Raw genomic sequence first — 27,772 nt, forward strand, 5'->3', positions numbered from 1 at the left:
GATACACCGCCCTCCCCCTCTGTGTGAGTTTATATATCCCAGGTACACTACCCTCCCCCTCTGTGTGTGAGTTTATATATCCCAGATACACCGCCCTCCCCCTCTGTGTGAGTTTATATATCCCAGGTACACTACCCTCCCCCTCTGTGTGTGAGTTTATATATCCCAGATACACCACCCTCCCCCTCTGTGTGAGTTTATATATCCCAGATACACCGCCCTCCCCCTCTGTGTGAGTTTATATATCCCAGATACACCACCCTCCCCCTCTGTGTGAGTTTATATATCCCAGATACACCGCCCTCCCCCTCTGTGTGAGTTTATATATCCCAGATACACCGCCCTCCCCCTCTGTGTGAGTTTATATATCCCAGATACACCGCCCTCCCCCTCTGTGTGTGAGTTTATATATCCCAGATACACCGCCCTCCCCCTCTGTGTGTGAGTTTATATATCCCAGATACACCGCCCTCCCCCTCTGTGTGTGAGTTTATATATCCCAGATACACCGCCCTCCCCCTCTGTGTGTGAGTTTATATATCCCAGATACACTACCCTCCCCCTCTGTGTGAGTTTATATATCCCAGATACACCGCCCTCCCCCTCTGTGTGAGTTTATATATCCCAGATACACTGCCCTCCCCCTGTGTGTGAGTTTATATATCCCAGATACACTGCCCTCCCCCTGTGTGTGAGTTTATATATCCCAGATACACCACCCTCCCCCTCTGTGTGAGTTTATATATCCCAGATACACCGCCCTCCCCCTCTGTGTGAGTTTATATATCCCAGATACACCGCCCTCCCCCTCTGTGTGAGTTTATATATCCCAGATACACCGCCCTCCCCCTCTGTGTGAGTTTATATATCCCAGATACACCGCCCTCCCCCTCTGTGTGAGTTTATATATCCCAGATACACCGCCCTCCCCCTCTGTGTGAGTTTATATATCCCAGATACACCGCCCTCCCCCTCTGTGTGTGAGTTTATATATCCCAGATACACCGCCCTCCCCCTCTGTGTGTGAGTTTATATATCCCAGATACACCGCCCTCCCCCTCTGTGTGAGTTTATATATCCCAGATACACCACCCTCCCCCTCTGTGTGAGTTTATATATCCCAGATACACCGCCCTCCCCCTCTGTGTGAGTTTATATATCCCAGATACACCGCCCTCCCCCTCTGTGTGAGTTTATATATCCCAGATACACCGCCCTCCCCCTCTGTGTGAGTTTATATATCCCAGATACACCGCCCTCCCCCTCTGTGTGTGAGTTTATATATCCCAGATACACCGCCCTCCCCCTCTGTGTGTGAGTTTATATATCCCAGATACACCGCCCTCCCCCTCTGTGTGTGAGTTTATATATCCCAGATACACCGCCCTCCCCCTCTGTGTGTGAGTTTATATATCCCAGATACACCGCCCTCCCCCTCTGTGTGTGAGTTTATATATCCCAGATACACCGCCCTCCCCCTCTGTGTGTGAGTTTATATATCCCAGATACACCGCCCTCCCCCTCTGTGTGTGAGTTTATATATCCCAGATACACCGCCCTCCCCCTCTGTGTGTTCGAAACACAACAGGAAGCGGCAGCGCATGCGCATTGCAGAGTGGAGCGGGTCGCTCGATCTCGGTCTTTACATTCAATCTAACTCCATCCGCTGAGTTAGCGGTTCGGCTTCGGTCGCTTTTTAACCGATCTTCGCTAACTCAGAACCGGCCGTCAAAATGTATGATCCCGACGAGGGTGAGTGTTGTTTTTTGACCTGCAATCCGCGGGTTTGTGATGTGTTGGAAAAAAATGGCGCAGCAAAATCGGTCGGGCCCTGGATCCACTGAGGCTCAGCTCAGGCCGGGGTCCACTATCGGTTGCAGGCCCGCCAGGGTCTCGGTCGTAGTTGAGCCTGGTCCGAGCTGCGGACGCTGTCTGTGGGATTGTCTGCACACGGGAACTGAGAGTGAAAGACAAACTGGAATCCGCCATAGTCATTGAGCTTGTGTCTAGTGATTCCGGAGAAACGGGACATTCGGACGGTTGAGTGAAGGAAATTTGTGTTAAATGCATTTTTGTTGGAATGCAGATCAAGAATGTCTGATCTGCAGAACGATATCCAGTACATCCCTTATAAACATTACCAGCTGTGGATCTCTTGGTAGCACTTTCGTCTCTGACTGAGAAGGTTGTTGGTTCAAGTCCCACTCCAGATACATGAACATATAATCATTTCTCCCTCAGTACTGTACTGAGGGAGACAATTGTAAACAATTTTACAACACCAAGTTATAGTCCAGCAATTTTATTTTAAATTCACAAGCTTTCGGAGGCTACCTCCTTCCTCAGGTGAACGATGTGGAAATGAAATGAATATTTGTACTGAGGGAGTGCTGCGCTGTCGGAGGTGCCCTTTTTCTGATGAGGAGGCCCTGTCTGCTCTCTCAGATGGATGTAAAAGATCCCATGGCATAATTTGAAGAAGAAAAGGGGAGTTCTCCCCTGTCCTAGCCCTGAACTCTCATCTTTCTCTAGTTTCTCTCCTATCTCCCCAAATGCCATCTCTGAGCCCATCTTGTCTATGACCCTATTCCCACTAAACTGCTGACCATCCAACTTCCCTTCCTGGCCCCCATACTATCCCAGATACACTGCCCTCCCCCTATGTGTGTGAGTTTATATATCCCAGATACACCGCCCTCCCCCTCTGTGTGTGAGTTTATATTTCCCAGATACACTGCCCTCCCACTGTGTGTGAGTTTATATATCCCAGATACATTGATATTGTAAATTATTCCCCCTCGGGTACTGTCCCCCTCCCTTTTAAATCTACCGTCATCACCCTCTTCCTCTTAGAAACCATCCTTGACTCTTCTGTCCTTGCAAATTGCCACACCATCTCCAACCTCCCTTTCCTCTCCAGAGTTCTTGAATGTGCTGTCGACTCCAAACCCATGCCCATCATTCCCACAACTCCTTGCATTGGTATTTCTTGTAATCCACCTGACTCTTGCCCCTCCCGTACCCCAGGTAGTCCCTTGTTCCATGGTGCTGCAATGTTGCTCGGGACCACCCTGTTCTGAGTCACAGTTGCTGTGACTGCTCACTTCATACTTGTCAAACACAAAGGATCAATTGGACAGTTCCAGTAACTCTAGGATTCCCTGCACCTGTGAATCCTGTCTCTGTTTGCCTCTGGTCACCCGCTTCTCCCTTTCTAGATTATCCCTATGTTCTGGACTATCTAGCACTGCTTTGTGGGTGACCCCATCCTGGAGGGTATGATACAGAAACCCCCCCATCCCTCTCTGATGCTGTAGAGTGTGGCCTTCCATCACCACCCCAGGGTATGTCCTATCCCACTGGCAGATTAGATCCCCTATAGTGGGGCACAGTGATGTACAGTCAGGTGGGAGTGGCAGAGATGTGTAAGAAGTATTTCTTCAGTTTTTACAGAGGAAGGTGACCACAAGAATACCTGAGGAGGATGTGGAAGAGCCAGTACAGGATTTAAATTTTAAAAAGGAAACTATGAAAAAAAACTTAATGGGATTAAATGCAGAAAAATACCCAAGCTCAAATGTGCCAATTGTGGAATGGAAGATGGTAAATGTTAAACCTGTGTTCATGGAATGGGATAAATCAGGAAACAGTGGATCTGCTAAAGAAAGAAAGACTTGCATTTATACTAATCTTACCTTAAACTCTGAGAAGCCAGTGGGCTGAGAGGACAGAGGAGCATAGTGTTTAACCGCAGCCAGAGTTTTGCATTAGAGGGAATTCAGCTATACAGTACCGTTGGACAAATATTTTTTTCTTTTTCCTAAAATTATTACTTGTGTGAAGTGAATGAGAAGACTTTTGCTTCTTGTGAATTGGTGCTACTGGGTGTTCAGGTTAACACTACATTTTAAATTTGGAAACAGAGAGATGGCAGGGGAGTACGATATGTAGATCATGGATCCTTAGTGCAAATGAGCTGCTCCTGGAATACACTATGTGACGGAAAAATGAGCCTCTGGAGCAGAGGATTTCTGTACTTGAGCAACATTTTTTAATATTTGTTCTCATCTCCAGTTACACTGAACTGTTGCAATCCTTGTGATGGAGCTCCTACAATGGTGTTGAGTAGGATATTCCATGATATTGGCCCACCGACAATGAAGTGAGTGATACACGTCCAAGTTAGGACTGTGTTTCACTTGGAGGGCAACTCGGAGGTAATGGTGATCTAACATCATTGTTGCTGTTGTTGTTCTTGTGGCAGGGGAGGGATGTGCGGTCAAAGTAACCTTGATGAGCTGCTGCAGTGCATCCTGTAGATAGTACAAACTGCAGCCACAGGGTGCTGATGATGGAGGCAGTGTATATTGAGTCCAGGGACACTGATCAAGTGAATATTTATGTTACATTTATCCTGTTTTTTGTGGATAGGGCATATCTGAACAATCGTCCACATTGTTGGGTAGATGCCAGTGTCATAGCTATACTGGAACAGCTTGGCCATGGGAGCGGCTAGCTCTGGCGCAGGGTCGTCAGCACTAAAGCTGGGATGTTGTCAGGGCACATAGCTTTTGTTGTGTCCAGTGCACTCAGCTATTTCTTAATATCATGTGGAGTGAACCAAATAGGTTGAACACTGGTATTTATAATGATTTGGATCTCGGGAGGAGGCTGAGTAGGATCATCTATTCGGTACTTTTGTTCAAAGACTCTTCATCCTTGTCTCTTGCATTCAAGTTCTGGGCTCCACCATGGTTGAGGATAGTGATGTTCATGACTTGGTTGGGCTAGAGGACTTTGTTTGTTGTGGGACTGCTAGCTCTGTCTATAGCTTGCTGCTTAGCATGTAGACAGTCCCATGAAATAGCTTCACTAGGTTGGTAACTCATTCTAATGTGTTTGGTGTGGCTCCTGGCAAACACACCCACCTACTCTCAATTGGACCATGGTTGGCCTCCTCACTTGATGGTGATCAAGGAGTGAGGGATGTGTCAGGCCATGAGGTTAAAGATTGTGGTGTTAGTCAATTCTGCTGCTGTTAAGGCGCTGTGAAACAGTTTTGGAGTGCTAGATTTGTCTTTAGTTTGTCCCTAATTTTAAACATCTCCATTAAACCTTTTCATCTTTCTCTGCTCCACTGGGAATTATTTTAGTATGTGAAGTCTCCCTTCATAACTATAGTTTCCTATCCCTGACATCATCCCTAAATCTATTCTGTACATTATGGCTTTAATGTTTTTTCCATAATGGGGTGCCCAAAACAGCATGCAGACTCTAACTTAAGCCTGACCAATATTTTGTACAAATTTATCATTACTTTATTATTCTTGTACTCTATATTCCTATTCGTAAAATTCAAAGCAGTATTGGTAGTTTTTTATGGCTTCGTCGACCCATACTCGTACTTTCATGGAATTATGTATTTGAACCCCTAGGTCTCTTTGTTCATCCATGCTTTTCAGCATTTTTCCATTGAGTGTATACGCCCCAATCCTTGTTTTCCTCCCAAAATGTATAAGCTCGTATTTATCCAGTTTAACCAGTGTGTACCATCTGTTTGCCCATTTCACTAATCTATCTGTATTTGCAGTCTTTGTGTCAACCGTCGCTATTTGCCAAACCACCCACTTTTGTGCCATCAGCAAATTTCGAGATTGTGTTCCATACAGCTAAATACAAATCATCCAAATGTACCGAGAGCAAAAGTGAGCACTGACTTGTAGTCTAGACCAGTTCCAACCCCCTCCAATTCAAGCAAAAGGCTACTCTCTGCAGCCATGGCTGATGAAAGCCCCGCACAGCAGTGGAGCGTTGGTACAGGGTGATGACCTCACTGGTATCTGTGGAACACATCATAGGGTTGCTGAAGCAATGTTTCTGATATTTAGACCATTCAGTCCAGCTGAAGTCTCTGGTCATTCTGTTGGCTGCATTCTGCAGTTTTGCCATCTGACAAGGAATGGGCAAACAATCAACCGAGGAGGAGGAGGGCAACATGGCCCTACACAAGAAATGCTGTCTATACAAAAAGTAAATGAGACCAATATTTTGAGTGCTATGTGCAGTCATGCTCCTCCTTAGTGCTTTGAGTGGGAGGGGCAACTGCAGAGGCAGGCTATCATTGGATGCCATGGCCCTGTTGGGATGATTGTGGCCTTGAACCTCTGGGTGCATGGTCAAAATGACTTTGCAACAGTTGGAGCCATGTCCAGCTCAGCTACAAACTCCTGTAATTGGAAACCCCATGCTCTCTGGTACCAGGCACACTGCTTGTGAGAGAATAATTTTCTGCACTTAGGACCCCCTTTACATTGCTGCGAAGATGTCACTCGCTCCAGAGCAAATCCCTCCTGAAGGTATCCTGCAGCATATTCTCTGCCAGGTGCTACAGACTGCTCATGGTGAACTCAAAAGATGTAGAAAATGCTTCCTGCTCCTGCATTAACACCTGTCTGAAGGCAGGCCCAGTACGATGCCAGTCCCTTGCTGACAAACAGCATCGACTCACAGCTTGGCCAAATTTTTATTCTCCTTCTCCATGAGTCTCTATTTGCTTCTCTTCATCTGTGATTTGTCCTTCACCTGGTGACCATCCTCAAACTCACTGACTACATTCTTGAGAGTGAAGGTGTGGCTAGTATCAGTGCTGGGGATGGGCAGTTGGATTGCTGGACAAAATATGCTGTGAATTGTCAGGGTCTGTAGCATTACTTCCTTTGGCCTCACCTTGGGAAGAACCCAAAGGAAAAGAAAAAGATTAAGATTCGCAATGCATCTCCCAACCAATGGCTTCCAAGACGGATACAATGATAACAGTTGGTAAATGCAGCCTCTTTTGAGCGCCCCTGAGACAGGGATTCCATGTATGAAGGATTATGACAAATGGAAGATACTTGCTGGGTGGTGGCATCATGCCTCTAAAGTATCAGTGGCTAATGCCCTGTACAGATTTGCATCCAAAAAGGCTGAAGGCCATCTAGGCAGGTCCATCATTTGTCCTAATGGTTGTGAGCAGCCTTGGCCTGTATAATGGGGTACATTAATGAAGATGTTAGCACGAGCCTCTCCACCCAAAACTTCAGCCCTGGGAGACTGCATTCACTCGCTCACTGACCTCTAACCATGCAGCTTACATCCGGGATTTCATGTGGATGTCCTTTGGTACCAAACAGGGTCATCCTTTGGTACACAGGAGTGTTTGATGAGGCGTTCAATCTGCTGAAGTGCAGTTGCAGCTAACTCCCTATTGAGGGTGATCCCTTTAAGAGCTGCCGGCTTGCCCAGTTTTCCGACTTGCAGCTGATCAGCTTCCAAGATTGTCTCCTTGCACATTTTCCATGTAAGAGGAACCTACTGTAATGAAGGGGGCGGAAAATTTAGCAGGACAAACCCTGCAGCTGTCAGTACAGGTACATCAATGCCACAGGCGAGCTTAATTGATTTTGCTGGCATCAGAAAATTGGCACTTATATGTGGATACTTTACTGTAGGAATACACTTCAAAGTTGCTTTCTGTTTGTCAGAACAGGAGAAGTCGCCTTTGATTACATTGAGTCTACAGCACAGAAATAGGCCATTCGTCCCAACTGGCCTATGCCGGGATTATTCCGAAGTGTCTGTTCCATCAAGAAACTAAGAAAAGTTGAAAGACGTTTTGCTGGACTGTTTTCCTTTAAGAAACTAAAAGGAATATATATTGACCCATTGTGGACTGGGCCGTTGCTAGATTTTTATATGCAGTTATATTGTGTTGTATAGCATCTATTCTCTTTACTTGTGAAAATGGTTTGTCTAAATAAATGTCACTTAATTTTAGCCTGTATGAAGTGGGTCCCAAATTTTGAGAGTTTCAAGAGATTGGAGACATTGAGAGTACACAAATTCTAGCGTGTAGCGTTACTGCTAAATATCATTGTTAGCCCCGGCTTGAGAGGAATTGGTACAACCGTTGACAAAGGAATGGTGTTTAAAAAGCCTGAATGATAACATTCACTTGGTTTACTTAGGATAACCTGTGAGGAAAGAATAAAGAAATTTAAACTCTCAAATCTAGAAAGAATGTGGTTTGGGGTAGGCAGAAATTGCTGAAATGACACAAGATACTAGTGGTATTAAATAGCTCATGGTGAGTCGGAGGGAATGCTGCTTCATAACATGAGCTTACTAATTCTTTAGAGCAATCCGCAGTCGACTCGGAGAATCTCCTCTTTCCGCCTCCCTGCCCCCCCCCCCCCCCCCCCCCCCCTTTCACTCCTCTCTCCCTACCTGGCTTTACTCCTCCTTCCCCCTCCTGCTTCACCTCCTTCTCCCTCTCCGGTTTTACTTCTTCATCTCCCCCATCTTGTGCAAGTTCTCGCCTTTCTCCTCCACCCCCCCCCCCCCCCCCCCTCGACGTCTTGCTCTCCCCAGTGTCCTGGTCAATATTTATCCCTCAACCAGCATCATTAGAACAGATTATTTGGTCATTATCTCAAGGCTGTTTATGGGACATTGCTGTGTGCAAATTGGCTGCTGTGTTTCCTACATTATAACAGTGACTACACTTTAAAAGTGCTTCATTGGTTGTAAAGTGCTTTGGGACATCCCGAGGTTGTGGAAGGCTCTATATAAATGCAAGTCTTTCTTTCTTTTCCTTGTCTCTTACACTGATAGATTACACCACTTAGTACAATGTGGCATTTTGTGTTTACCACTGACTCAGATACTAGCTATCAAGTTGTGGTAGGCATCAAATGGCTATGGTTTCTGCTTTTGGAATCCATTTTGTTGGTAATAAACTGAGTACTTTACAATGTTGCACAGTATGATGACTTTCTGAATTGATACAAACTGGTTCCTAGAATCTTGCTAACTGTTGCTACTTGATTTCTAGATATGCAATATGATGAAGATGATGATGAAATCACCCCAGATTTGTGGCAGGAGGCATGTTGGATTGTTATCAGGTAAAGAAAGGGTCTGCTGGGCTTGGAATCAGATTTGGCAGAGTGGGTCAGTAACCAGAGGTCATAGATTTAAAATAATTGGCAAACGATCTAGAGGGGAAGTGCAGAGAAACTTATTCACACAGAGGATTGTTAAGATCTGGAATGCACTTCCTGAAAGGGTTATGGAATCAGATTCTATTTGCAGGGTTTAGGAAAAAAAGCTGGGGTGTGGGACTAAATTGGATAGCTCTTTCAAAGAACCAGCACAGGTACTATGGGCCAAATGGCCTCCTTCTGTGCTGTAAGATTCTAAGATTCTATGATTCTATGACCAAAAGAAAAAAATGTCAAACAAAATGTATTATGTAAATGATATACTGTAGCAAACTGTTTATAGTGTATCCTGAAATTATTGCTAAGAACTGGCATTCCAAACTATCCTTTGGTCAGAGTGGCTTTACACTTAATTTTTGACTGCTTGAATTAATCTCTTCAGGTACAAATTTTAGTTGCTAGTCAATCAGCTGCGTGGAGTGGTTCAGCTCAATCATGGGTACTCACTAATTTTTGGCTGAGGGTCACAATCCAGTGCAGTGGATTGTCAAGGATGAGTCTTGCATACCCTGCTGAAGTGGTTTGGTCTTTACCTGTATTGCCTCAACTGGAACCTGCTTCAAACTCCTAAATGGGACTCGAGCCAGCAGGAAGCAGAAGGAAAATACAGTTGTATCTTTTTATTTGCCACCTGCTTAATTACAATTCTCGTTTTAATGCAACCATTTCTAAAGTCCTGTTTTTTCCCTTATACTTCCAATTATGAAAAGCTGGTTTTATTGCAATTTCATGCACTGGAATTCCTGCTTATATGCAGGTGTGTTGTGCAGAAATCCTGATTTAACAAGACTTGTCACCTTTGAGCCTGAGGCTCTCTCTTCTCAATCTGATTGGGTTCAGTGGTCCATGTGCCTAAGAATCCATTTGACCTGGTTTCCACCTGCTTATTAATGTCGTATCGATGAGGAAGTCAATTTTCCAGATGGCTAAATGAAAAAAAGCACTGTGAGCAAGTGGATGTTTTGAACAATTTGAAGGAATTGAGGATTCTAAAGCAACACAGAAGCATGGCATTTCTGAATCTCTGGTTTCTAGAATTTTGAAAAGAAAAGCTGACGCCTTGAAGGACTGGGAAAGAAATGAGAACCGGGATAGGAAACGAAAGCGTGAAAGTACGATGGCTGATGTTGAGGAAACGCTGCTTAAGTGGTTTAATCACAAAAGAGCTCAATGTCCCGCTTGACGCTGCTGATTGAAAGCCATAGCTAATAAGCTTGCCAAAGAACTCGGTGTGGAAATCTTTGAAGCATCAAATGGATTCCTGGAAAGTGAGACACAACCTTGTTTACTAAAAGCTGTGTGGTGAGAAAGAGGACAGGGCAAAACCTGCTGCTGATGCATGGACTGAGGAAGTGTTGCCAGATTTTTAGCAGAGTATCCTCCCGACTGCATTTACAATTGCGACAAGAGTGGACTTTTCTTCCATTGTGCTCCGCCTAATCAAACCTGCGCAAAAAGTGAGCAGTAGAATAATAAGAAAAGAACACTGTACGTTGTTGTGTGCTGACCAAACTGGCTCGGACAAGGTGAAACGTCTCGTGATTGATAAAAGCAAAGACCCTCGCTGCTTTAAAAATGTGAAAACTTTTCCATCTGATTATGAAAGCAGCGCTAATGCTTGGATGACACAAACACATTTCAGAAAGTGGCTGTGATCTTTCAATGCCAGGATGAGAAAGAAGGTTTTGATGGAGAATGCCACTTGCCACGATGTGTCGTCTTAATCTTTCACACATGAGGGTCCAATATTTACCATCTAACATCACTTCCATCATCCAGCCCCAGACCAAGGTATCATTCATAGAATGAAACAACGCTACTCTCTGGGAGTACAGTGAATGAGCCCCTGAAACAGGAGGCTGTGTTGAACCTTTTTAATTGGGAAAACTTAAAATTGTAAATAGTTTTGGGAAGCTGGTTTAAACTGGGAAGAATAAAGACTCGCCTATGAATTTGGACAGTAAGTGAATTATTACCTGATGGTTTGATTCTCAGTAACAAGTTGTCGAGCCTTTTCTTCAAAGTATTTTTTAAAAATTGTTTTTCAGCTCATATTTTGATGAGAAAGGTTTGGTTCGACAGCAGTTGGATTCATTTGATGAATTTATACAAATGTCAGTGCAGAGAATTGTGGAAGATGCTCCTCCGATAGATCTCCAAGCTGAAGCTCAACATACAACTGGGGAAGTAGAAGAGCCGGTAAGAAAACCCCCCAAAAGAAAAAAACTCGATTGCATTTTTAGCAGTTGAATTGTGTATATGTATAATGCATATTTGTTTTCTCCCTATTCCAGCCCCGGTTCTTACTCAAATTTGAACAGATCTATTTATCCAAACCAACACATTGGGAAAGGGATGGGGCGCCATCTCCAATGATGCCAAATGAAGCTAGATTACGAAACCTTACGTAAGTTTCCTTTGATGCATTGCAGAGACAAAGTCAACTTTTTTTTTAACTTTCCACAAATGAATTGGGGATCTGGTATGTTGCATTTTACTGTTTTACAGGTATTCAGCCCCTCTTTATGTAGATATAACAAAGACAGTTATTAAGGAGGGAGAGGAACAAATGCAAACACAGCATCAGAAGACATTTATAGGAAAAATTCCTATCATGCTTCGATCCACCTATTGTCTGCTTAGTGGTCTGACTGATCGTGATCTCTGTGAGCTGAATGAGTGCCCACTGGACCCTGGTGGTTATTTCATCATCAATGGATCAGAAAAGGTACAGTGATCATTGATCTAATGAAAACCAAATTGTTTTGAGACATTAAATATCTACCAGCTAGGTGATATGAACCACATAAGTACCAATACAAGAGTTAATTGTAGTGCTTTTCATACTATTTCTTTATAATTGTCTAATGAATATGCAGGCATATTATAGATGTTGGGTTTATAGGATAGTCATTTATCCTTACCCTTAATACAAGTTCAAGGACCGGGAAACCGATTTGTTTTCTTCTAGTCATCAAAACAATGATACAATGCATTACATGCAGTGCTCATGAGACTGGTTCCGAAAGTAACTCGTGTGAAACAGACTCATCGGGTGTCATAAAGGTGTCATCTTGACTGATCGCACGAGCCTCAGTAAGACTAAGTAAAAGTCCCTAAGGAGGCTTCGGTGCACCGTATCTTCATAGGGTTAATTAAGTCTCCCTGACATGACGCAATTACATCAGCGTGTCCTATCTATGTCTAATGAATATGTGAGTATGTTTACCTAACACATCACTACATTAAGTGATGTTCCTATCGTCTTCCCTTAATGCGCCTGCGCAATACCATCAATCTCTGTTCGTTATTCTTTCTACATGAGTAACCATGCCTATTAGATATGATCTTCATTCTTATCTTTTCTTGATATATTTCACAGTCAGTTCTATTCATGATTCACACTCCCTATACCCATACTATCTGACACCTTGCCTGTTCATTAACATTTCTTTCTTATCTCTTCATACAGACCGTTATTGAGTCCTGCCTCTCACAACATTCAGACACTGACCTTGTCCTGATTAACCCCTACAACTATTACAGAATTAGTATGATGTTTATATGGCTTAAACTAATGCTTATATGACTATTCTACCTGGTGTGCCTACTATTTCAATAGACCAGTTGTGCATTTGGGTCATTGCTTAATTTGACAAGCAAACCTGATATGACCTCATTAACACTGTTCCAGCATTGTCTAGCAGTCAGACATACAGCCTATAGACTGGCACTAGTTTTGCACTTATTTACTCTCATAGCAAATGGATGTATTTATTGGTATAAGTAGTTATTTTCATAATTTTAGAAATTATTACTTGAAAAAAAGCTTAACTTCCTATAACCCTCAATGCACTCTGGACAAATTTTCACAATTGGGGGCGGCCAACAAGCATGCTTTCTGTCAGCAACCCCTTTGTATCTGGTTGCAATTAAACCAGTCAAAGATTGACATACATGTGACCATGTTGATCTTCAGAACTTGGCTGTTTCACTGAAAAAATTTCTTGTCACTTTTTTCTCACCCCCCATCAGCCTGAACTTGTTGACTCCCTGGCTTGGGTAGGATTCCACAAGCCCAAATAGGCACTTGTTGACTTATTGTAGGTTTTATTTTCTTAATTCATTGTATATTTTGTGCATTGTCGTAGCCCATAACTTTTTATTGTCATTCGACATGATACTTCATGGCATAGGTGTAACTATGAGTGACAGAAAAATAAGTTGCTTCTGTTAATAATAAATGAGTAATTTTGGAACTTTACCAGGTTCTGATTGCACAAGAAAAGATGGCGACAAACACAGTGTACGTGTTTGCAAAGAAAGACTCCAAATATGCATACACAGGAGAGTGTCGGTCCTGTTTAGAGAATTCTTCTCGTCCTACAAGTACCATTTGGGTCAGCATGCTAGCAAGAGGAGGACAAGTAGGACTTTTGACAGTTTTGTTTACTATATGTGCACTTCCAATGTTCTTTCAATACTGCTCTTAACTCTGAAAATGCTGGTAACATCCTACTTGTTTGCTCTCTCCAAAGAGAAGCCTGCCTTCCAACATTCTGGGTGCAGGCCCTTTGTCAAAAGCATTTCGGATCCACACCCAAAACATTAACTTCCTGTTCTCTCCAGAGATGCTGCCTGACCTACTGAGTGTTTCCAGCATTTTCTGTTTTCATTTCAGATTTCCAGCTTCTGCAGATTTTTGCTTTCTGCTCTTAATTCTGTCTGTTTTCTCTTCAGGGTGTAAGAAAAAGTGCAATAGGTCAAAGAATTGTTGCCACACTACCATACATCAGACAGGAAGTTCCCATTATTATTGTGTTTCGTGCTTTGGGATTTGTGTCAGACAGAGACATTCTGGAGCACATTATCTATGATTTTGATGACCCTGAAATGATGGAAATGGTGAGTTTCAATGTGATAAGAATTCAGATTTTTTAAAACTAGTTTCTCATGCAATTCATTTTAATGCCTTGTCATGGTGGGTGATCAAACTTTTTCTTGTGGCTCACACCCAATGTTAATGAAATTTTAAGCAAATTTTCAGTCAATGCCAAGTCACAAAGTGACCCATAAGAAAGCTGAGCGTGTGAGGGTGAGAAACCTATTTCAAATTAAACACCAATTTGAGGCTAGACCAAATGTATGGTTCCATTAGCCATTTCATTGTATTCTCAATATGTTGGGAATGTGGTTTATTCATCAACAACACAAAATTAACCACTTCAGTGTCAGTTCCTTTTGATTCTTTCAATGGTGTGAGAGATTTACTCAGTAAATCCTACTCCTCTGGCACCTTCTATTCTTTCAAGTATCTCACCTTGTTCCACCCCTCTCGCCTCTCCCTTAATATGTTTGTTTCCTAGCCCCCACCCCCAAGCCCTCATCCTGAATTTCTCCCTGAGATATCCTCCCTCTTTCTCCCCCAGACTTTGCACTGAGCGACTTCTCATCCTCGGTGATTTCAATCTGGATTTCATCTCACCTGGTCCTCACTCTCCACTGATTTCACTGCCCTTCTGTCCTCTCTAAACCTCTCTCTCCATATAAACTCTCCTACCCATATTTACAGCCACCCCCTTGATCTTACTATCTCACAGGCCTCTCTACTCCCATGGTCACTATCACAGGCAAGGCCATCTCTAGCCACTTACTAATATCCATCACCACCCACATCTCCCTACCTCTTGCGAAGCCCACTTTCTTCTGTGTCTGCCCTGGAGAAAAAACTCCCCCCTAAGTCACTTAGAACGGTACGTTCAAGCTTCCAATTGCCTAATCTTTGGCTTTCCATTTGACAATACAATTTGACAATCTGCTCAGCCACTCCCTCACTTCCACCTTTGATGCCTTTGTCTCCACTAAAACCTTTACTCTCTCCCAACCTGGTTATTTTCCCCTGGATTGGACCTCACCATTGCTCCGTCAAATATAAGAGATGCAGACTTGAGTGTATCTGGTGCACAACTGGTTTAGCCGTCCATCACCAGATCTGGCTGGACCACATTAAGTGCCTCGTTCTCTTTTGCTAAAACTGCCCGCTACTTCAAGATCATTCTGGAGAGCAAGAATAACCTCCAATTTATTTTTTCCGCTACCAACCGTCTACTTAAACCCCTTCTCCCACGCCCTCTCTAGCCTTGCCTCCAACAACAAATGCAAGTATTAATGGACATCATTGTCACCAACATTGAGGCCACCTTTTAAGCTGCTTTTGCTGCTTTCCCTCTTTCCCCAGGCCCAGCAAGCCAAAGCCCCCTCCACCCTAGCCCTGTATTTTCACTAGTTTCTCTCCTAACTTCCCACGTGCCCTCACCAAGCTCATCTTATCCATGAGAACCAATTCCTGGCTCCCATGCTAGCTGACGTAAATATTTTCCTCTCCTCGAGTATTGTCCCTTTCTCAAAACAGCTGTCATTATCCCCTCCTCAAAAAAGCCCATCACTGTCCCCTCTGTCCTTGCATCTCCAATCTCCCTTTTCTCTCAAGTTCTTCGACGTTTTGGTGCATCACAAGTATGCGCCCATCTTCCCTGCAGCTCCTTGTCTGAATCTCTCCAATCAGGTTTCCGGCCCCTGTCACAGCACTGAAATGGTGGTAAATTAAGTCACAAATGACATCCTCTGTGACTCTGACACTGGTGTATTTATCTCCATATTCTCCTTGACCTCTCTGCAGTCTTTGACGTGGTGCACCACAATATCCTCTTCCAATGCCTCTCTGTTGTGCAGCTCTTCCCTTGGTTTGTTCCACTTTTACCTATCCAGTCACAGCCAGAGCAACTCCAGCTATGGCTTAGCTCCCCGCCCCCACACCGTTATCTCTTCAACTACATGCTGCCCTTTGGCAACATCATCTGAAGACATGGGATCGATCAGCTTCTACGTACGCTGATGACACCCAGCTCTGCCTCTCCACCACCTGTCTCGACTCCTCCACTGCCTCTGTGTTATCAGACTGCTTGTCAGACAGCCAATAAAACAATGGGAAGATTGAACCCAAGATCTTAGGTCCCCGCCACAAACTCTGTACCGTTGTCACAGATTTGTATCCCCCTTCGAGACTACTGTTGAACCAGCCTGTTCGCAACCTTGACGTCCTTTTCGACTTCAAGCTGAGCTTCCCGACCCCATATCCTCTTGATCACAAAGACCGGCTACTTCCGCCTCAGTAACATCTTGCCTCCACTGTGCCTTAGCCTGTCTACTGAAACTATCATCCATGCCTTTGCCACCTACACACTCAGCTGTTCCCGTGCTCTCCTCGCCGGCTCCCATACTCCACCCTCTGTGAACTTCAGCTCATTCCAAACTCTGTTGCTCATATATTGTTCAGCACCGTCCGCTCAACCTGGCCTCATTGCTGATCTACATTGGCTGCTGGTTCCTCAACACCTCCAATTTAAAATTCTCATGCTTGTGTTTAAATCCCTTCATGAGCCTCCTCCACCTCGAGAACTCATGGTCCTTCCAACTCTGGCCTCGTGCATTGCAGCCTCCCCTAGCCCCACCGTTGGTGGCCATGCCTTTTAGTTGTTTAGGGTCCCCTTTCTGGAATTCCCTCACTAAACTCCTCCACATCTCTCTACTCCTTTGAGGCCCTCCTTTTTTAAAAACCCACCTCTTTGACCAAACTTTTAGTATGACCCCTACGAATATTTTGTTCTGTGATTTGGTGTCCATTTTTGTCTGATTACACCTCTGTGAAGCTCTTGGGACATTTTTCTGCATTCAAGGTACTGTAGTACAGCAAGTTGTTGCTGAATGAAAGCCCAGACAATTAGGGATGGGCAATAAATGCTGGCCTTGCCAGCGATGCCCGCATCCCATGAACGAATAATAAGAAAAAGTGGGAAGGCTTGCTTTATGCTATTGTGATGTCCGGTTTCCCTACTTTTCCCCCCTCCACCCCAGCTGGGTTCTGTTTTTGAACTGTTAGACTTGCAGTTTTGTGGACATTCACTTCTTGCATTTGTGTATGATCACTTTTTAAAAATTGCTGTGGAAGAATCTGCTTCCATTTTGTCTAATCATATAGAATCAGTGGTCAGCCTTAATTTTAGACGCACACATTTTAACAGCTTTCATGGTAAGTAAAGTTTCTTCAAAGAAATGCTAAGAGTGAAAGTAGAAATGGGATTCTGGATTTAAAGTTGACACAAAAATAGTCTCAAGAAAATCTGGGTCCAATTGCTATAACTAGTTATATTAACCTTATTAAGATGTGTTCTTGTGTTTCCCTCCTGCTCTGTGGATTACAATCCTTGAGTTTGTATTTTAGGTGAAACCTTCTCTGGACGAAGCATTTGTTATCCAGGAACAAAATGTCGCATTGAATTTTATTGGTTCAAGAGGTGCAAAACCCGGTGTAACGAAAGAGAAGAGAATTAAATATGCAAAGGAAATTCTGCAGAAGGAGGTGCTACCACATGTTGGAGTCAGTGACTTTTGTGAGACCAAAAAAGCATATTTCTTGGGGTACGTTTGTTAAGTACTTAGGTGATAATTGGTGCAATTTTTTTAAAAAGTGGTTCTTAAATTTACCAAGAATAGTAGACTGTCCCTAAAGCATTGTTCAGGTGCAATGTACAGAGTGAGTTAAGAGTGGTTTATATGGATTCACTGTTAGCTAGTGAGTTGTAAACAATATGTGATACATCAGTAACAAGGGGCTAATGCAGTGATGATGAGTTACAATTTTGGTGTGGTCATTAGGCTGAATTTACAAAAGGCTCCTGAGGTGTACAGCTGTTCTCACAGATTTGCGGCAATTAATTGAGTTCATAAAATTCAATTCAGTGCTCTTTCTAACAATTAACGTAATGCTTCAGAACAGTTGATGTTTCCCAGTGCAGGCGGCTGTGTAAAGAAGATGTTGCAGTTTCAACAGGTCTTGTTTACATCTAACTTTATCAAACCATATGCATTTGTGCACTTTGCATTTATGTCTCATAATATGTTTGTGAATTAGTATTTTGGGATGTTAGTGTTTTAAAACTAATTTATGTTTGTTTTGGTTCAGTTACATGGTTCATAGGTTACTGTTAGCTGCTTTAGGCCGAAGAGAATTGGATGACAGAGATCACTATGGAAACAAAAGACTGGATCTGGCTGGACCACTGCTTGCTTTCTTGTTTAGAGGGTAAGGAAAGATGTGAAATAAAGTGTAAATTTATTAATTCTACCACATACAGATAAGATAAGCTCAGGGTCCTATCTTTTTTTTCTCTTTCCTCTCATTGTGGGGAGGGAGGATGAGCAGGCCCACAGCATATCTTCTAATGCACCACGAGCAACAACATGGCACATCCGCTGCATTTTCAAATGTATTTAAAAACTATATGCACAGATGAATGGTATGAAGTGATTTGGTGAGTACCTTTGTAATAAATGCAATTGTGAACAAATTAAAAGTAACAATTCAAATTTTTTTCTACAGAATGTTTAAGAACCTACTGAAAGAAGTACGGATATACTCCCAGAAGTTCATAGACAGAGGGAAAGATTTCAACTTGGAATTAGCAATTAAAACACGGATTATTTCTGATGGTCTAAAATATTCACTAGCAACAGGAAATTGGGGAGATCAAAAGAAGGCTCATCAAGCCAGAGCTGGTGTATCTCAGGTAAAGTTATTTTACTGAAGTAAATACTTTTGCCACATCAGGCATAATGACTCTTGTGACAATGTTGGGGGGAGGAGCTATAGTTTAAGTGGTTCTAGTCTCCCGCTGTGGTGGTTATTGTGACTTTAAAAATATTATAGCTCCTTGTAGAAGTGGTGATGTTTAGGATCTGACGCCATACTCTTCAGTACTCATCCTCCCTTAATGGTCTGCTTAGATATGATTCCATAACTTTCTGTGTCTCCCTTGGTCATGGAGGTAAGCATGTGCACAATGCAGAGCTACGTTCACAGGAGGCTGTTGGGAGTGAAAGAAAAGGTCCAAGAGGATTGGCTGACATTCAAGTCTGCCAACTGGAGACAGCTGTATTGGTCATGCTGGGCGAGATGAAATACATTGGCTAAATTGTGGAAGGGCATAGTCTTGCCCTCATGGAAGGCATGGCCTAATCTCTTCTTTGTACTAGGTTCTACATCCACCTGAAGAGTCTTGTTCATAGCTTCCCCTTATAGGGGAGAGGGCTATTGGTGAGATCTTTAGGGAGACACGAACCTCTCCAGTCTGAGAAGGTTGTAGTGATGGTTTGGTCTCTTCTAAATGTTTGAGTAGTAGGTTGTACTTGTGGAACAGAGGGGATGGTCAGGAGGTCCTGGCTTTTATTCCCAGCCAAAAGATTTTATGGGCCTTGGCACCAGGCCATAATCACTGTAGCAGTGCCTGAAATTTGGTAGGCCATGTTCTCCCCACCCCTCCCGCCCCCTTGTTTGGTATTCATGGTCTCTTGCCCTCCAGAGGAACTTGGAGACGTGATTGTGTAGGTTGCAGAATTGTCTGGTGGGCAGTATCTGAAATAGGTAGAGGAGGTGGGGAGAATTTTGATCTTTATTGCATGGGCCAACTCAAAATCCTGTATCACCCCAAACAAGCTCCACAAATTTCATCCCTCCTACAGATAATCTGGCCAAGCCGTCTTGATAACATTCTGGAAAACGACTAGAACAATGACTGGATCCTACAATCCCAGATGGCCCAATTCAGTAGCTGCTAGTTCTGGCCTTTGGAGAGGGAGTGTACCCCCACAATGATCAGGCTAGAATAACTTGCTACTACCTACAAGAAGATGCATTCTCCTCTGTGGCAAATTGCAGCCCTCTCCACAATGAATGTGGCTGAAATAGATGAGCCATATCCAGTCAGACCAAGTGATGTTCAGCTTCTGCCTGGAAGTATGGAAATAACAAGTAGTCTGAGACCTGTTCTTGAAGACTCCAACACAAATTATCTCCTGCCTCCACCTCAGCACAACAACTCATCCATCAACCATGAGTGGGCAGCAATCCAAACTGACGTGATTACCAGGCCTAATTAAAACCCAGAAACGAAGACCCAACAAGCTGCTTCAACCCTCTGATGTTCATTGCTCCCAACACAAGCACAGTCATACTAAAGAACCTGAACGTATTCTGCAACCACTGTGTAATCAAAATGTCCAAGGATTTCATAAGATATAATATATATGTAAATGTACACTTTCAGAGGATGTGTGAATGTACACCTAAATATACAATGGGTCCCACTTGACTATACTGAAAAGTATAGACTTCATAAAATATATAGATATTATAGGATATGATCTCAAAAATATTGATTATTGAATATTTCTCTCAATGTACTAGGTGTTGAACCGTTTGACCTTTGCTTCAACTCTCTCTCATCTTCGTCGCCTTAACTCTCCAATTGGAAGAGATGGAAAGCTAGCAAAACCCAGGCAGCTGCACAATACCTTGTGGGGTATGATTTGCCCTGCTGAGACACCAGAGGTAAGATTGAGTTTTCTACTGCATTGCGCATAAAAAATAATCAGTCTTTTATCAATTTTCTATCCACTACCAGTGTGATAAGTCAAAAAGTCTGAGAAAAGCACCACGAGGGTATATGGGAGGGTTGGGATAGTGACCTAAATAAGAGTCTGGTACACAAATGCACGTAGCATAAGAAATAAAACAAATGAGAGTTAGAAGCACAAATTCAGATATAATAGCCATTACAGAGACCTGGCTACAAACTGGGCATGACTGGGAGATAAATATTCCAGGCTATAAGATCTTTAGAAAGGACAGGGAAATTGGGAAAGGAAGAGGAGTAGCAATATTGATCAGATACAATTGCAGCAGTAGAAAGCAAGGATTTCAGTAAGGATGATCAGGCAGTGGAAACACTGGGTAGAACTAAGGAACAGCAAAGGATGCAAGACTCTGTTGGGAGTTGTCTACAGACATCCTGACAATAGTGATGTAGTTGTGGGGAGTGTATAAATATGGTGATCAGGGAAGCATGTAGCAGAAACAATGCGGTTATAAGGGAGATTTTAATTTTCACATAGACTGGGAGAAGCGGAACAACTCAAGTAATAAAGTCAACAAATTTTAGAATGTATTCAGGGCAGTTTTCTGGAACAATATATTTTAGAACCAGCAAGGGAAAAGGCCATACCAGATTTAGTGATGAGTAACAAACCAGAATTAGTTAACAATTTGATGGTAAGGCAACATCTTACGATTAGTGACCATGATATGATTTGAATTTGATATTGGATTTGAGGGGGAGAAGGGTGAGTCACAAACCAAAGCTTTAAATTTAAGTAAGGCTAACTTCGAAGGGATGAAAAAGAAATTGACCACCGTAAACTGAGTTGAACTGTTGTGGGTAAATCTATAGACAAACAGTGGGAAGTAGTCAAAGAAGTATTTGGAGATACAAAACCAGTACATACCCCTAAAAGGCAAAGGCTCCACTTGTGTAGTTAAGCAACCTTGGTCAACTAATGAGGTATGAGACAGTATCAAGCTAAAAGAAAAGGTTTACACAAATCCAAGGAAAAGTGGAAATCCAGTGGACTAGAACAGCTATAGAAAGCAACAGAGATGTAAAAAAAGTAATATGAGGTGCAAAAAGGGAATATGAAAAATAAATACTTGCAAGGGATATCAAAGCTAACAGCAAAAGTTTTTATAAATATACTAAGAGAAAGAGAGTGGTAAAGGGAAATGTGGGCCTATTAAAGACAGATGCAGGTGAGACTAATGGTGTATAAGAAAGTGGCAAACTTGTTAATCATACAGCGCAGGAGGCTATTCGGCCCAGTGTACCTGTGCCAGCTCTTTGAAAGAGCTATCCAATTAGTCCCACTCCCCTGCTCTTTCTCCATAGCCCTGCAAATTTTTCCTTTTCAAGTATATATCAATTACTTTTTGAAAGTTACTATTAAATCTGTTTCCACCACTCTTTCAGGCACTGCATTCCAGATCAGAACTTGCGTTTTAAAAAAAAACATCACCCCTGGTTCTTTTACCTAATATCTTAAATCTGTGTCCTCTGGTTACCGACCTTCCTGCCAGTGAAAACCGTTTCTCCCTATCTATTCTATCAAAACCCCTCATAATCTTGAATACCTCTATTAAATCTCCCCTTTTTTGACAGTGAATAGGGAAAGACTATTTCCTTTGGTTGGGAAGTCTATGACTAGGGGTCATCAGTTTAAAATTGTCACTGAATACAGAGAAAGGTTAGGAGAGATTTCTTTACACAGGGTTCTTGGCACATGCATTGCTTTGTCACGGAGTGATTGAGGCAGAAACCATTATGAGAAAATTGGATAAATATTTGAAGTAGTTGATAACACAGGACTATGGGGGTTAGTTTTAGATTGCTTGTGTGCTGAGCTTATTTGACAATATAATTGCCTGTAGGAGTTTCTGCTCATTTTGTGTTGCTAACAGTACTAGAGTGATGAGCTTTGACAGGCTGTATAATCTTTTAATGTCTCCGACTTGTGTTCTTGTGTTGGGGTAAATGACTAGCTTTTTTTTCCATTGTGAATTTCTTTTTTTGGACCACTGTGCTGTCATGCAAGAAGTATGTACTAGGGAAGTGGAAAGATACATGAAGAAGGCTATTTGGTTGGAAGTCACCAACCTAACACAGTGGGTAACATGTACCTGATGTCACTTAGTGTGTTATTTTCCTGCATCACTCAGCTTCCAAGTTGATTGCTCTTTTCTGCAAATATTTGGTAATTTTAAAGTAAAAATTACAAATGAAAGATGAGATGATGAATTAACCATGGAATTTGGAAGTGGTTTGAACTGCAAGTGGTCTGTCCTAATCTACATCTTGGAGAGAAGATAAGTAATGAAATTCTGGGTTTGTAGGTCAAGTATTCAAACTGAAATTTGAACCTGTATGCCTGTTGGTGTGTTCTTGTGATCATTACTTGTCATGCACAGCTATCTTTTAGGGAACACTGTGAAGACTGGTTTCTATGGTGTCCTGGCAACCAAAGGTATTAAGGGATATGGGCCAAATGCGGGTATATGGAGTTAGATCACAGATCAGCCATGATCTTATCAAATGGCGGAGCAGGCACGAGGGGCTGAATGGCCTACTCCTGTTCCTATGTTAAACGGCAAATGTTTGAAGCTTAAAAACGCTAACTATTTAATATCTTGTTCCAGGGTCATGCTGTCGGACTAGTAAAAAATCTGGCTTTGATGGCTTACATTTCTGTAGGGTCTCAGCCCTCACCCATTTTGGAATTCTTGGAGGAGTGGAGCATGGAAAATCTTGAAGAAATCTCTCCTGCTGCTATTGCAGAGTAAGTGAAGTTAACTGATTTGATTTTCACTTGGGGGAAAAAAACTGTTATGGAAGTTCTTTTCTCTATGTACAAAGTCAGTTAGAATAGAAAGGTTTTATATAGAATTGTGAGCGAGACTGTGTAAGTATCCTGTATCGATGTTTGGCAAGCATGTATAGCTGTGGAGAGACTTCATGACCAGCAGTGGCTAGATAGGTGCCTGAGCGATAGAACTTGCATTGAGAAATTAAACATTTTTGCTGCTCTGTGGAAGACTCCACAGATAGTTCTGGACCTGTATATTAAAACTTATCAACTTTTTTCCAGTGCTACAAAAATTTTTGTCAATGGTTGTTGGGTGGGAATACATAAAGATCCCGACCAGTTGATGAACACATTAAGAAAGCTTAGGCGGCAGATGGACATCATTGTATCTGAGGTACAGTAAACATCTGAATCTACTTGGTGTATTTGTGGCTTTTTAATTGTACAATGCCGGCTAATCGCACCATAATGCATGAAATCAAACCTGATACAACTCTTTATTCACTTCATTAAGATTAGGACACTATTCAGCTAACATAAAGGCAACTTTGTTTTACATCTATTTTGTCAAAGGTGAGTTTGGAGTTGGGTACTGAAAATGGAAAAATGTTCTATTCCTTTTTTCCCTCTTGCTCAACACACAATTCTCAAAAAAAAAGTATTTGGAATTAAATTTAAATTTTGTTATAATTGATTTTTAAACTTGGAAATTTTTTACATCCATACAAAACAGTTTTACAAAACAGGCTGCAGTAGATTTGTTGAATTCACTTTTACTTTTAAAATTATAAATTTGAATTAAGCTTTTTGAATGGCTTTTTGAACCAGAAGCCTTAATCACAGCCTCATTTTGAAAATGTCAGGAGCTCTGATTACCGATTTTATAGTTTAATTTTTGAATCAGTAGTTGGCTTTTTAATATTAGCCTGGCATGCAAACTAGCATTTTTCTTTCTGATTTCCTTCTTTCTGTCTTGTATCTGCCCTCCCCTGCAATTGGAAAAAGAGAGTGGCTCTGTACTCCGTCACCTTAGGCTTGTTACTAGACTTGAACCAAATTTCAAACAAATTAATTCATTTACCACTGGGCAAGTCCCTCTGGAAATAGAAGTTCTTCAGTGAACTTCACAGTATTTGTCCTTCATGTCTTTGCACTACTTTGTGAGGCCCCATTTTACATAAGAGGTTGTGAAGTGAAATTTGAGATGCCTGTTTGTGTACCTTTTGATAATTGAAAGAGACTGTTGCCCAAGATGGCCATGTCAGCACCTTTGCACCGAATGACTCCTCATCCTTGGTGATCTAAACTCCCCTAGTCCCCTTTCATGTAACTTCTGTAATCCTGCTCTCATTCAGGAGCGCTTATGTGAAAGCTTTCCTGGTTCCCCCTCCTTGACTCACCATCTCTTGACCATATTTGAGACGAATGTGGCTGGGTTTCGATGTCTTGCATGTCTACTATCACACGGTTCAGGGTTATGCATTCAGAATGCCAGTTGTGCGTGGACCCTGCGAAGCTGTACCGTAATAAGTCAATGAGGAGAGGTGGAGTGGAAGGGAAAAATACTGGTCAAAAGGGAAGAAAGAAACAAATAATGTACAGTTCTCTGACAATTGATCTTTTATATAATCCCATAAATTCATCTTTTAAGTGAAACCACATCCATGCATAGTAATAAGTAGTGAAGGGAGATTTAAATTTCATTCTGATTCAGTAAAACCATTTAGAACATTTTGAGAGTTCATCATTTTCATTAAGTTCTAATTTCATTTGTTTATTAACAGAAGTGTTCTCTTTACTTAAGGTGTCCATGGTGAGAGACATCCGTGAGCGTGAAATTCGGATTTATACAGATGCAGGTAGAATCTGTCGGCCACTTTTGATTGTAGAGAAACAGAAACTGCTGCTGAAGAAAAGGCACATTGATCAGTTGAAAGAACGAGAGTATAACAATTATAGGTATGTAATGGAAAACAGAGAGCAATCCTATAAATGCACAACTAACATGATGTATTCTGTAGTTCTGTGTTTCTGCTTACATCCTCTCCCAAAAAATGAGTTTGAGTACATAGAATTTACAACATAAAAACAGGCCATTCGGCCCAACTGGTCTATGCCAGTGTTTATGCTCTACATGAGCCTCCTCCCACCCTACTTCATCTAACCCTATCAGCATATCCTTCTATTCTTTTCTCCCTCATATACTTATCTAGCTTCCCCTGAAATGCATCCATGCTATTCACCTCAACTACTCTTTGTGGTAGCGAGTTCCACATTCTAACCATTCTCTGGGTAAAGAAGTTTCTCCTGAATACTTTATTAGATTTATTAGTGACTATCTTATATTTATGGCCCCACAAGTGGAAACATCGGGCTCGATTTTAGGGTTGGGTTTCCTGCGGGTTTCCAGCGGGGGGGCCCCGAAAATCCCGATATCCGGTCACGTGACCGGATCGCGCCGCGATCCCGACCACTTCCGGGTTCCCCGATGACGTGCGGGGCTGCGTGCGCAGGCCCCGCTGGTGGGAATCCCGCAGGCAATTAAAGCCAGCGGGGTTCCACTTGAGTGTATTTACCTTGCTTGTTGAGGTCATTAAATGAGCTGAATCAGCTGTCAAAAGAGGAAGTGTGGGATTTCACCTTCATAGCAGAGTGTTTCACACACTGGGGGAAACAAGTCTCCCTCCAACCAGGCGTGTTGCAGCCAGCAGCCTGTGGCAGGTGCCAAGATGCACTCCACGGGGGAGAGCCCTCACCCACACAGGAGGCCACCGCGTCACATAGGGCAACCCCTGCCCCCCACCACCCCCTTCCAAGCCAGAGGACAGACCGACACAAAACCGCAGCCCCAGTTCGGGGAACCACCCACCCACCCTGCACAACCCCTCAGACCAACACCTGCCAGATGGGTGGTGCGTGGACACCCTCGGAGGACGAACAGCATGACCAGCCCCAGCAGCCTCGCAGTCCACGCCGTCCGCCGCAGAGACGTGGAGCCCCCCAACACGGTGTTGCACGCCCACCTGCACAGCAGGAGGGAGGGCTACCGCAGAGAGAGACGCATCGCAGAGGGCACTACCCTCGCCACAGGGTCCACAGACCGAGGCGCAGCTCCCCGGACCTCTCCGAGCAACAGTGCACACGGAGGCGCAGATTCGCTCGACATGTAGTCGTGGAGATCTGCAGCCTCTTTCATGCCGAGTTGCTCCTGGCTGACCCCAGCACCAACTGCTTACCTGTCGCTGTCAAAGTCACCACTGCCCTCCACAACTTCTCCTCCACATCCTTCCAGGGTGCAGCCGGGTACACCGCCGATGTCTCTCAGTCGTCTGCGCGGAAGAGCCCTGCAAATACACCTGCACCTACTCTGCAGTAACACGATGGGTGGCATCAGTGGTGGGTCCTCATAGTGATACCCAGGAGCGGGCATTATTGGACACAACAGACAGGATTCGCGGAGACATGGCAGTGGTGGTGCCAATATAATGTGTGATGTTTGTTGCTCTGAAATTCAATATAGGTAACACCCATGGCAAACCCTCCGACACCCTTGTGCACCCCCTTCATGCTCACGACACGTTTGCCTTATGCTGCCTACTGCACATATGTGATGCATGCCCTGTGGCTGCAGCACAGGTGGTGGCAGGTTGAGTGAGGCTGGCCGTGAGGGAGATGCACGAGAGGGTGAGTATGGGATAGAGCCATGAGATTGTATGAGGATTGGGTTGCGTGTTAGTGGCAGGATGAGTACTGGCGAGGTGAGTAGGTGGAGGTAAGATGAGGATGGGGTTTGAGTGGGTATGAAGGGTGATGTGACAGAGTAGTGTTGGCAGTGCCGAAGGAGATGTGGGGTGGGGGCAGTGTGGTGGCAGACGGAGTGTAGGGGAAAGACTTTGTGTTCTCGCTGTGGCTGACCTACTGCGGTCATTGCAGCGCCTCCTGCACTGTATGCAGGTGGGCGATATGTTGGTGGCGCAGGTGACCCCCTCTGCCACCTCGAGCCAGGCCTCCTTGGTGGCAGAGGCAGGCCGCTTCCTCCCACCTGCCGGGTGGAAGATCTCTGTCCTCCCCCTCCTCCGCACCCCATCTGATGATACCTGTGATGAGGCATCATTAAACTGGGAGCAGCCTTCCCCCTGGGCTGCTCCATGCTGTAATTTGTTCCATTGGTTGCAGCATCTGTCAGTGGAGGACTGCCCCTTTAACTAGAGAGCCTCCAGCTGACAGAACGTACTGCGCATGCGCAGCCCGCCCGACGCGCAGACCAGCAGCGCGGAGCCCGGAGGAGCAGGTAATTGATTCCTATTAGTGTGTTGCCTGCTATGATCGCGCGGGCAACCCAGTAATTTCACCGAGCGTGTTGACCACGCTCCCGAAACCCAACCCGCCGGAAACCCGCAGGCCTGCTAAAATCAGGCCCATCA

General features: G+C 43.6%; 1 protein-coding gene across 1 annotated transcript in view; it reads left to right on the forward strand.

Moving 5' to 3' along the window:
* The first annotated feature begins 1,586 nt into the window (after nt 1-1,586).
* polr2b (RNA polymerase II subunit B) overlaps nt 1,587-27,772 on the forward strand; it is a 49,037-nt gene continuing 22,851 nt past the window's right edge. Inside the window, exons 1-14 of the mRNA XM_067994365.1 lie at nt 1,587-1,752; nt 8,873-8,945; nt 11,090-11,240; nt 11,336-11,448; nt 11,550-11,769; nt 13,310-13,468; nt 13,782-13,946; nt 17,323-17,519; nt 18,064-18,183; nt 18,481-18,667; nt 20,344-20,487; nt 23,182-23,321; nt 23,631-23,742; nt 25,153-25,307. Of these exons, the coding sequence (XP_067850466.1) occupies nt 1,734-1,752; nt 8,873-8,945; nt 11,090-11,240; nt 11,336-11,448; nt 11,550-11,769; nt 13,310-13,468; nt 13,782-13,946; nt 17,323-17,519; nt 18,064-18,183; nt 18,481-18,667; nt 20,344-20,487; nt 23,182-23,321; nt 23,631-23,742; nt 25,153-25,307 (1,955 nt within the window). The 5' untranslated portion in view covers nt 1,587-1,733. The remainder of the gene's footprint in view (nt 1,753-8,872; nt 8,946-11,089; nt 11,241-11,335; nt 11,449-11,549; nt 11,770-13,309; nt 13,469-13,781; nt 13,947-17,322; nt 17,520-18,063; nt 18,184-18,480; nt 18,668-20,343; nt 20,488-23,181; nt 23,322-23,630; nt 23,743-25,152; nt 25,308-27,772) is intronic.

This window comes from Heptranchias perlo, chromosome 1 (assembly GCF_035084215.1).
Source record: "Heptranchias perlo isolate sHepPer1 chromosome 1, sHepPer1.hap1, whole genome shotgun sequence".
NCBI lineage: Eukaryota > Metazoa > Chordata > Chondrichthyes > Hexanchiformes > Hexanchidae > Heptranchias > Heptranchias perlo.